Raw genomic sequence first — 11,096 nt, forward strand, 5'->3', positions numbered from 1 at the left:
GATGAGGATATGGGAAATGGTGACTGTGGAAAATGGCTGGTATGGTGATGTATTGTTTTGACCTTTTAAAATAGTAATTAGACAAAATACATAGCTCAAGAGTCCAAAATGTAGTTATACCATTTATTTCACTCAGTAATTCTAGAAATTATTCTGTGAGAAGACAGATGCATGTAACTTTTTATCCAGAGCACTATTTATCAATATTTATAGTTTAAAAAAAGAATCAAAAGCCACCTAATGTTGGATTATGCAATTTTATTTATATAAATATAGCCATTTAAATTAAATGGTTTTGAAGAATATTTCACAGTATAGAAAAAACTCATATAGAAGGAGTGAAAGAACAGGACAAAAATCTTCAACATACCATATTATCCTTAATAAATTGTATATATTACATGAAATATTAATATACAAAAGAGACTGGACTGAGATATAAGCAAAAGAATTATCTCTGAGTAGTAATATTACAAGTTACTTTTTGTTCATTTTTCTCTTTCATATTTTATATAATGAGACTGTAATCAGAAAAAGTACATGTTTCTAGAAAATACATAACATATTTAAAAAATAAATTTTACCCACAATCTATAGTTAATATATAAGTACTCTTTTTACTTCTTTTGATTTTCCTGTTTCTATTTTATTTTAAAAAGGTATTTTAGTTTCTATACTTTTTTGATAATCTCTTTGCTCTGTAAGTAGTGTATTTGGAACATTTCCCTGAGGACATGAAATATTTTTATATCAACTTTTTTGTTAATGAGTAATTTTTTAAAATCATAGCAGTGTGCTATAGTTTAAATATTTCCTTATTTAACATTCATTTACTTTCCAATTTCTGCTGTTAACATACATCTTTTCAGGTAAAAGTTCGCACATATTTGTTATAATTTTCTTGGGAATGGTTGTAGTCAAGGTCTCTTCACCCCACTGAAATGTCTTTTCAACATTATTAGTAATCTATACTTGTCATCACATTTAAAGGTGCTTTTCTTTTAACATGCCTAGCTATAGATATTTGATTTCTTGTATTTATGAATAATTTGCTAGTATTCAAGGTCAGCAAATTATGAACACTGGGCCATGGAGCCTGTTTTTGAACAGCCTATGGGCTGCAACTGGTGTTTGCTTTTTAAAAGGGTTTTGGAGGTGGGGCGAGGAGGAGTGGATGGGATAAAAGGGGTCAAATATGTAGTGACAGAAGGAAATAGGAAATCTAACTATGGGCCATGAACACACAATGCAATGTATATATAGGCCATATTGTTGAAACGTACGCCTGAAACTTACTGGATTTCGTTAACCACTATCACCATAATAAAAAATAAAATAAAAATAAATAAAAGTGTTTTGAATAAAAAGCAAAAAGGAATATGGGACAGATGCTCTATATTTCCTAAAAAGCCTAAAATATTTACTATCTTGACCTTTACAGGAATATTTACTGAATCCTGGACTAGCATGAAAGAAACGATTCATGTGCTTGGTCTTTATCTTAGTTTCTATATAATTTTATAACTAAATTGGCTATTTTTATATCTAAAATTGCATAAGGTTGTAAAGGTTCTTATTCTTTATGGATAACATATGTTTTGATGTATATGCAATTTTAAAAATTAGTTTCTATATGAATGATTTTTATCTCTTTTTTTAGCCTTTAAAAATATTACCATGAAAGAATAAAAAGTACGATTTTGTACATAATGAAAATGTGTTCAGTGTTTTAATATATTTTTAAGGGGAGAAGGGAGAAAGCATAGAGGCTAAGTTATTATATTCTATTATGTTGCATTATTTAGTCATAGATATCAAAAAGCAAAAAGACTCTCTAGATTCCTTTATCTATCAAAGTATATAAAACCATTTAATCATTAAAAATGTATTTTCTGAACTCTATAAAAGTGCCATGATTTTGTACTATATTAACATTACTTGAATATACATATGATACACAATAATTTTCATTGAGTGCTTCCTATGTGCCAGATACTGTACAGTTTTTAAGTTGGACATGAATTCAACGTCTGACTTCACTCACTTCTTACCTGCCCTTTGGCAACTTGTTTCACTTCCCTAAAGTTTTTCTCATTTGCAAATGAGGATAGTAATAGTATTCTTGTTGTTACACTATGATCAGGACCTAATGAGATCATGTGTTAATGTTTGACCTGATGTCTAACACAAAGTGAAAGTATATTGAATTTTGAACTGATAAAATGCTTACATAAATAAGTAGAACATACATATACAAATCCCAGCTCTGCTACAGAGTGATATGATGAGTGACTTATTTTATTACTTTGGTCCACGGTTAATGCATATATAAATTGGAGTGGTAGTAGTTCTTTTAGTGCATTCTGATCACATTTATGTAAAATCTCGAGAACAATTTCTGGCATATAAGTGCTTAATAAATATTAGCAGTTAACTTTTATCATTTCTCTTTTTTCTATAGTTTTCTTTCTCACTAGGATAGCATTTGTAACTTCATAATTTTATTAAAATATCAAAAATAGAGATGCATGTATATGGAGAATATAAAAACTTGTTTTTATGATGTTTTGTTGACTTTAAGAAAATATTCTGGTTTTTGGCACTACCTGGACTGGAGAAAAGTTTGTCTTCGTAGTGTCTTCATGTGGAAAATAACCGTTGTTACTTGTTTTAATTTTTGATATGTCAGACTTACAGAGCTGCCTATGAAAAAACAGTGACATTTAAGTGGCAGAGTACCTCAAGCAGTTTTAGAACCATCGTTGTCTATCTAACACGGAATGAAAATTCTTGGACGCATTATCGAGGCAATAAATTACACCCACTGCCCCTAGAAGCAGCTCTTCATCCTCAGTGAGCACAATGAAAATGAAGCTGTCACCTGCGAAGACTATTTAATTTGCCACAGAGAACTGAGGATGTTTGAAACTGTGAACCAGACAACTCTTGAATTTATGCATTCATATGCATATATGTAAAGATGGAAAGATGTCTGTGTGGTATAAATAGATCACAGAAGACGACAGTCCAACTAGATCAAGTTAATTCATGTTCTCAGTCATTTCTGAGCTGTCTGTGGAAATCAGGGATGAGAATTAGTGATTACATTTTTAATTTAAAATAACCCAGGAAAATGAAAAAAATGTTAATCTTTGCTTTCAGGGAATATGGAGCCATCGATGATGTAGATATTGATCTGCATATTGATGTTAGCTTTCTTGATGTAAGTATCAACTTATGCAATACGATTGATATATTTAAAAAACATTTATTTTTATTCTCAGAAGAAATTTAAGTTTATTTCTCTTGTAATACTATTAGTAACATGACTTTTTCAGAATGATTTATGAAGAAATGCTATGATTGGTTGAAAAATCAGAGATTTTATATATATAAAATACATATATTTGTGTTGGTTCTTTTAATACATATGCTGAAATTTATGGGCTCTTAGTATATTACTTCATTATTTCTTAAGTTTTCATTTTAATTTTCTATGTAGAAGGCAAAAATTAAGAATACTTTGGCTTTTCACAAACCAGTAGGTTTTGAGATAATTTATAGGCCTTAATGATTTATGCATTTCTTCAAAATAAGTTAAAAAATATATGTATTTTTTTAATTTTGGAAAAGCACATCAAGAACTCTAAAAGCACATCAATGACTAATTTATCTTTAAAATATATTTGCACAGGAGGAGATTGCTGTGGCTTGGGAAGTGATTCGAACAGAACCTATAATTGTCCGACTACACTGTTCACTCACACAGTATTTAAATGGTCCAGGTTAGTTTTATTTCTCTATTATTTTGAATATTAACTAATTGTGCATTGTACATTAGCAAAATGACTGTTCATTTGGTAATTCTGAGCATAATTGCAGCTTTCTTGATAATAATATTTAAATATACTTGCATCCTAATTAAGATGATTTATCGCCAATATAACTTCTAGAAACTGAAACATTTAACATTTAGTTGTATGGATTTCAAAAGTTGACAAATTGCTTTGAAACAAACACAGTAAAGTCTAAAAGAGAGCTTTGCATGTAGTAGAAGCTCAGTAAGTATATTTTAGGTTGCCCTATGTCTCTGATTCTGAGATTTAATTTTAATGTTTGTTTCTTTCACTTTTGATTACTGATGAATTTAGTCTAAGTGTAACATAGACTAAATTCCTGTTTTTGACATTAGAGATCATAATAATATTTTTGTTTTCCAATAACTTAAGGGATGATTTTTCTATATCTCAACTGATAGCTATTCACAACAAAAGATCCTATTATAAATCTTTCCAAGACTTACTGGATTAAATCTGTTTTTCCTGCCTACTAACATGCACATGCGTGCATGCACATGTGTGCACGCGCGCGCGCACGCACACACACACACACCCACACACACCTGTATCTGCTCATATTGTTCCATATATTGCATAACAAACCACTCCATAATGTAATGGCTTAAAATAACATACCTCTCCCCATTCTTTGGACTCAACTGGGCAGCTCTTGCTTGGAGTCTCCCATGCTTTTGGAGTTAGGTAGATTGTTGATGAGGCTTATGTCATTAAAGGCTCCACTAGGTTGGATGGTCATGATGCTAGACTTTCAGATGGCTAGCATTGATGCAGGCGTCATCTCAGAGCTTGGCTGGGGCTCTTGACTAGAATGTGTACCTTACACAGACTTCTTCATGTGGTTTTAGTATTTCGTAGCAAAGTCTAAAAGCAAGTTTTCCAACAGATAGGATGTAATGCTGACTGGACAAAGGATCTGTGAATCTTCCACTGTATTCTGTTGATCACAGTACTTGAAGAACCCACCCAGAATCAAAGAACGGGGACATAGATGGCACCTCTTGGGGTTGCGGCCATCTTTAATCTGCCATGCATACTTTACTGTGGTCGCTACACATTTTCTTTAGTATTAAGAAACTTAGATCTACAGTTAGTTTCTACCTAAGAAAAATAGCTGTTCTTTCAAGTTTATGAAACATGAGAAAATCTCTCATTTTGAAAATGTTTATTGTCACCTCTTTTCCATCTTTGTTTAATGTATTCTACTTAAATAATCAATTCTTAATACAAATAACATAGTAGTGACTGATGTGATTTAGTGCTGGACAAAGACAAATAGATGTTACATATTTTTTATTTTGATTATTTTAAATATATAGAAATGTAATAAAGAAGAAAAATAATTATAATCCTGTACTGAGAAGACTAAATAGTTTGGTGTCTCAGTTTTCTATACATACACGGTCTATTTTCATAAAGTTGGCATTGAATTGATAAATAGTTATGTACATTAATGTTAGGTCATGAGACTGTCCTCATCATTAAATTTTTAAAAATAGAATGATTTGTAATATCTATGTAGTATTCCAGCCTATAGGTCTTATGGTCTTGCTGTTTCCCCACATATTCTGCTGTATAATATTTTTCTTTCTTTAATGATTTGAAATGTGCTCATTTTATTTTATTCTTGTAGTGATTAAAAGAAAAAGGCTTTATGTCAGAACTTTTTAATTTATTGGGGTTAGGAACAAAATTGGGTCAGTTCGTTCTACTCCCCCCAACTCCATCTGTGTGAGATGAGAATGTGGCATGCTTTTATGTAATCTTACCACTGTTACTCATTTTTTAATATAATCTTCAACTTTAGGTAGATTTTCCTTCACAATATCTCTTTAAAGATTTGTTATAATTGCATGTTTTTATGAATATAGTAACAATAATATTTTAATTTGTATTTAGATGATTTTATTATTCAATATCACTTATTTAGTATCATAACTCATCCATAATTTAATTCTTTTTTTACTTCTATTAGCTTATTTACATTTTTAATAGTTTGTAAACTAAAGAAACATGAGGGTCATGCTTTGTCTTTTCATACCTAAGAAGCATGAGAGTTATGCTTTTTCGTTTTATACCTGAGAATGACTCCTTTGTTTTGTGAACAAGACAAACTTGACCAAGTATATAAATTTATGGAGTAATAACTGCTCCTCCCAAAAAGGCAAAAATTCTTTAGTGAAAACTTATGCTAGCTTATGTTGAAGTTTTTTAATTTTTTTTTTTTTTTTTGTATAAATCTACTTTGTGTTTGTTAAGTGTATGTATTGGGCTATTTTTTCTCTTTCTCTGTTATATTCATTTATATATTTATTTTTGATTGGTGTTAATTCCCCCAAAACAACTTCTATGTAATTATTTTATTGTTCCTTTATCTGCTCACTCTGACAGATGTAGATTAGATCTAATACCTCTGTCCTTCATGTTGTTTATCATTTCTCTTAGTCTTTCATCCTTCACCTCTGAGTATTTTATAATGTTTTCCCTTTTGTCTTCTCCATTAAGTGAATTTTTTTCCTGATTCGGTCTTTCACATCTCCCTTCTGTTTTTAATTGGACTGCAATTTTTACTGAAACCGTACTATTTCCTCTTTACCATCAGTTGCTCTCATTTTATTTATACAATGTTATTTTGAATTTTGTTGTGAATCACTAATCGTCCAAGATTTATAATTTTAATTCCTATAGTTGGAGTTTAGTTTTCTCAGTATTCGAGCGGGAGTTGAAATGCACTCCTTTCAGAAATTAGTGTGATTTGTGTATGATTTCTTATGTTAGGAAAATGGAACATAGAGAATTCCACATTTACTCTGCTCTAGATTCATTAGTTCTAAGATCTGACCTCTGAAGTAGGGTGGGTTGTGAACTTTCTTGGTGCCACACCCGACACCCTTGGACCCCTTGTAGCAGCACTGTGCTCCTATCCCCAGCTTCTGAATGCTTTGTTGCCAACAGCTCACACTGGGACCCTAGAGCTTAGACATCAGACACATTAGAGCTTCCTTTTTCCTGGAGAGAGCAGGTAAGTACTTGGGAGTTCTCCGTGGTGTGACTGGTGTGGGAGTACTGTGGCTCAGCTACATTGCCTCAAGACTGGACAGACTTTGTGGTGTAAGTTATGCTCCACGGTTACCCACAGAATCAGTCTGAAGCTTAAACTTCACTCAGATTGGTACCCTTACTCTTCCTCTTTTTCTGTCTTTCTCCCTGCTTCACATCTCCTATTGGTTTCTCCTGGGAGCAATTCCATAGTACATTATTTGCCCCCAAATCTTCACTCAGGGTCTGTTTCTAGGAGAACCTGGCCTTAGATTGTGGATCTGGGGGCAAGAGAGAAGTCAGCATCTGCTTCAGGAGGAGGCCCTGACAGGCCAACCAGCCCTTTATGAAACTGCCCTGTGGCAAACTCTGCTTGGTGGCTCACCTGCCCCTTTATTTTAAGATGTGTTAATGGTGGTCAGCCTTTAGCTTCCAACTTTTTCATAGAATGGGGAATTTTGAGTCAGCCCTGGAGGGCCCCTTAGGATTGCTCTATTTGTAGCAAAATTCTCTGGAAGTATCTCACACAGGGATGGCATTATTTTAAGTTTCTCGTCCTTTTGCTGGTTTTCTCCCATTTTCATGATGCACTGGTTGCAATGAGGCTCGTTCTGGACTTACTAGTAAATTTCCCCAAAGGTTATTTTTTCTAAGAGAAAATTGGAGGGAAATATATGATTTAAAATGGGCAGTAATATAAAATATGTGACAAGAACTAGAGACAGTGACACTAAAAAATAACATAATTTATTATTCCAGAAAAAATAATTAGGTTTTATCCCAGTTTATGATTTGACTTATTGGAAACAAAAACGACCAGAAAGATTTTCTTGACTGTTTTACAATATGTCTTTGAAGTTATCAGCATTTATAGTAAAATTAACTTGCAGAAAGTGTATGACTAAACCAAGGTTTAGACTGACCTAGTTAACAGTTCTCTTTGAAAAACATTTATTCTTAGGTTTTGGAAATGTATGAATAATACATTTGAACTATAATATTCGGCTAGTGCTAAGCTGGCAATAATATATCTGTGCGTGAAAAGGAATGATAAGAATTGAAGAAATTCACCTTCTTACCCACTTTGAAATTAAAGATAAGGGTTATTTTCATTGTACACGGGGAAATATACTTTAGATAAAAGGACACAATTGTTATAATTCTTAAGATATATTTTTTTAAGAATTGCTGGTATATAAGTCTAGTTTCTGATCTCAGAGAGGGCTGCTTTTAGTTTAAAGTGATCAACTGACATTATTAAAATGTTTTTTTGTGCAAATCATCTTAGTATTGATATCTCTACATTTACATGATCAGAGTATTAGAATAATTTCTGCATATCTTAAGCAGCCCTTATTGCCTTCCCAACCTAAATTATATGAGACAATAAAAAATTGAATAACTTTCATCTTTTTTAAAACATAAAAATATTTTACTAGTGTATTCTGTTAAGTTATTCCTCATTCTCTTGCCCCCAGAAACAAACCCTGTGTGCAATCTAATTGTTTGAGGTAAACGTCCAAATAAATTTAGAAAGAATAGACATTCTTATAATATTTACTTTTCCTAGAAAGGAACATTTGTTTGTAGTTTCCAGTTTTTTATATGTCAGTACACTTCTATGTTTTCTTGTTTGTTTGGGTTTTTTTTGTAATAGGTCACTGATTTTAGCCAAATTTATTCCTGAATACTTGTTTACTATTTGTTTAATAGGACTTTTATATAACAATATATATTCTGATTACTGGTTATCTATTACTTTTTAAAACAGTTTAAAAATTAATCTAAAACATTTTTAAATTTAAAGAAAAATTGCATAGGTAGTACTGAGTTCCCATACATTCTATATCCAGTTTCATTCATTTTTAACGTCTTATATGAATAAATTAAATACAATTGTAATAATCAAGTTCATCGATTTTAATAGTAACATGAGTTTTTCACTTGAATTTTTGAATATTTTTGGAAGTAACATATTATTAAGGTCTTTCAGTATATTCCAAAATTTGGGAGCATTCAGATTTTATACTCCTGATTAAATCAAAGTTTGTAACATTTTCTAGTCACAGTATCAATAAGTTATGGTCTTTGTAGTATTAATTTGCAAGAATAGTTTATATATTCTGGATAAATATTCGTGTCTATTACTATCTCTTCTCTCCCTCCCTATATATATCTTACACAATTTCCTCCAGTAAAGATTTCAGTTCTTTTAGAGTATTTTGGATTTTTCTACTTTTTTTTTTTAACCAGATCTCTTTTGTTTCTCTGCTTCCATCTTTCCAGTCACTTTTCCATCTGCCTGTGAAGATTGTGTCTTCTTAAATCTTCTTTGAGAGAGCACAGTGTGTTCTAATTTAGTCATCTTTTTTTTTCTTTTTTTTTAATAATTCCTCCGAGTTTTTAAGATATTAAGATTTTTTGTTCACTTTCGAATATCTATAGCCCTGGGTTTGGGACAGGTGGGATTGATGGGCACGGTATTCCTCACTCTCTGTGCAAGGTTTAGAATGTTTTTAGGAAAGGAACCGATTGGCGATACTAACACCAATTTTCTTTGATCAGCAGGGTGTTTGTATCAGGAGTAATGGCCCACACAGGGAGTGAGGCAATTGTGGTTACCAGTTTGGTTTACAGTGTGGAGCTTATGTGGTCTGAGAATGTCTTATTAAGACAATCTTTACTCTAATTATCTGTTATCCCAACCGTTAGTGTGAATGGCTGTGTCTGTGCTCCTGTGTAATGTCAGCCTTCTATTTGCATGTTAGCTTGCATCCCCTTTCTCCTAATTAAGACATCATTCCAGCAATTCTCCCTCTCCTTGTACTGTTCATGTCTCTTTCTCTTCTAGAAGATTGCCATCCGCCAAAAAAGATTTCTCTCATCTTTAAAATAAACCCCTCTTGACCTCAAAACACTCTCAGTTAGCACCCCAATACTCCACTTCCCATGATTGTTAAATTTCTTGACTAGAGTTGTCTCAGCTTTATTTTCTTTCCTTTTTTCTCCTCTTGAGTAGGCCACAGCCAGGTTCTGGACCCATAACTTCACACACATACTGCTCTTGACAGTGTCACCAGTGAGTTAAAAATCGCTTAATGACCACATAATCAGTTTTGAGTCCTCTCATCTTAACTGACTGAGCAGCATTTGATAAGTTGTTTACCCCACTCCTTGAGAAACTTTTGTGAATGCGTGTCCAGATCAGCAACATTCTAGAATCTCCATCCTCCTAGCCTCTTCTCTTCAGCCTTCTTCACTGAGCCTGTGGATGCTGCAGGGCTCAGGCTTAATCCTTAGACTTCTCTCCTCTAGTTATGCTCAGTGGTTCCTCATCCAGCCTCGTCGTGCCTTTAAATACGTCTTTATTCTGGCTACTCCTAATATATATATATATCTATCTTTAGCACATATACATATATATATATATATGTATGTATAGCATTCTGGTTTCTTACCTGTTTTTTTTTGTTTGTTTGTTTTTTTGTTTTTGCCTACCTCCTCCCATTAGGCTAAGGCTTCATGGGGGCAGGGATATGTCTGTGTGTATTTGTACCACGCTATCTGCAGTGGCTGGCACAGTGCACTCAGATACGCTGTAACACTGGTGAATTATGAGTGGTGAGTGACTTTTATGAGAGGCTATTAATTTCATAAACATCATAAGTTACTAACTTACAGAAATGCATATACCTTGTAAAAATAAGAAGCACATGATAGGGTGTACAGTAAATAGTAAGTCTCCTATGCTTTACTCTCATCTTGCATTGCTTTATTCTCCCCAAAAGGTGTGTATATATACAAGCATCTCTCTTCCACTTGAACAATAGTATACACACCGTTCTACATATTGCTGTTTACACTTAATATGTTTTTTGAAGATCATTCTTTATTTTTATACATATTATACATTTATATACATATACCTTAGTATATAACATATAATGATCAAGAATGATCTTAAACCTGTGTGTGTAAGGCATAAACAGCGATATATAGCACTATGCGTACACTATTTTTAAATGTGTATGTATATGTTACATATTACGTAATATGTAAATATATATAGAGAGATATAACATTTTTTATATGTATATACACACACACAGCTATATATATTACTTTTTTTTTTTCCTGGCTGATGGTTAATTTTCAACTCAACGTTTTAACTTTTTTATTCCTTTGCAGTGCCCACTGTGT

General features: G+C 32.4%; 1 protein-coding gene across 1 annotated transcript in view; it reads left to right on the plus strand.

Moving 5' to 3' along the window:
* Nucleotides 1-11,096, plus strand: part of PARP8 (poly(ADP-ribose) polymerase family member 8) — a 146,450-nt gene that overhangs the window by 93,715 nt on the left and 41,639 nt on the right. The window contains exons 9-11 of the mRNA XM_025047219.1: nucleotides 3,163-3,223; nucleotides 3,695-3,785; nucleotides 6,788-6,811. Of these exons, the coding sequence (XP_024902987.1) occupies nucleotides 3,163-3,223; nucleotides 3,695-3,785; nucleotides 6,788-6,811 (176 nt within the window). The remainder of the gene's footprint in view (nucleotides 1-3,162; nucleotides 3,224-3,694; nucleotides 3,786-6,787; nucleotides 6,812-11,096) is intronic.

Source organism: Pteropus alecto, unplaced genomic scaffold (assembly GCF_000325575.1).
Source record: "Pteropus alecto unplaced genomic scaffold, ASM32557v1 scaffold73, whole genome shotgun sequence".
In the NCBI taxonomy this organism is placed as follows: domain Eukaryota; kingdom Metazoa; phylum Chordata; class Mammalia; order Chiroptera; family Pteropodidae; genus Pteropus; species Pteropus alecto.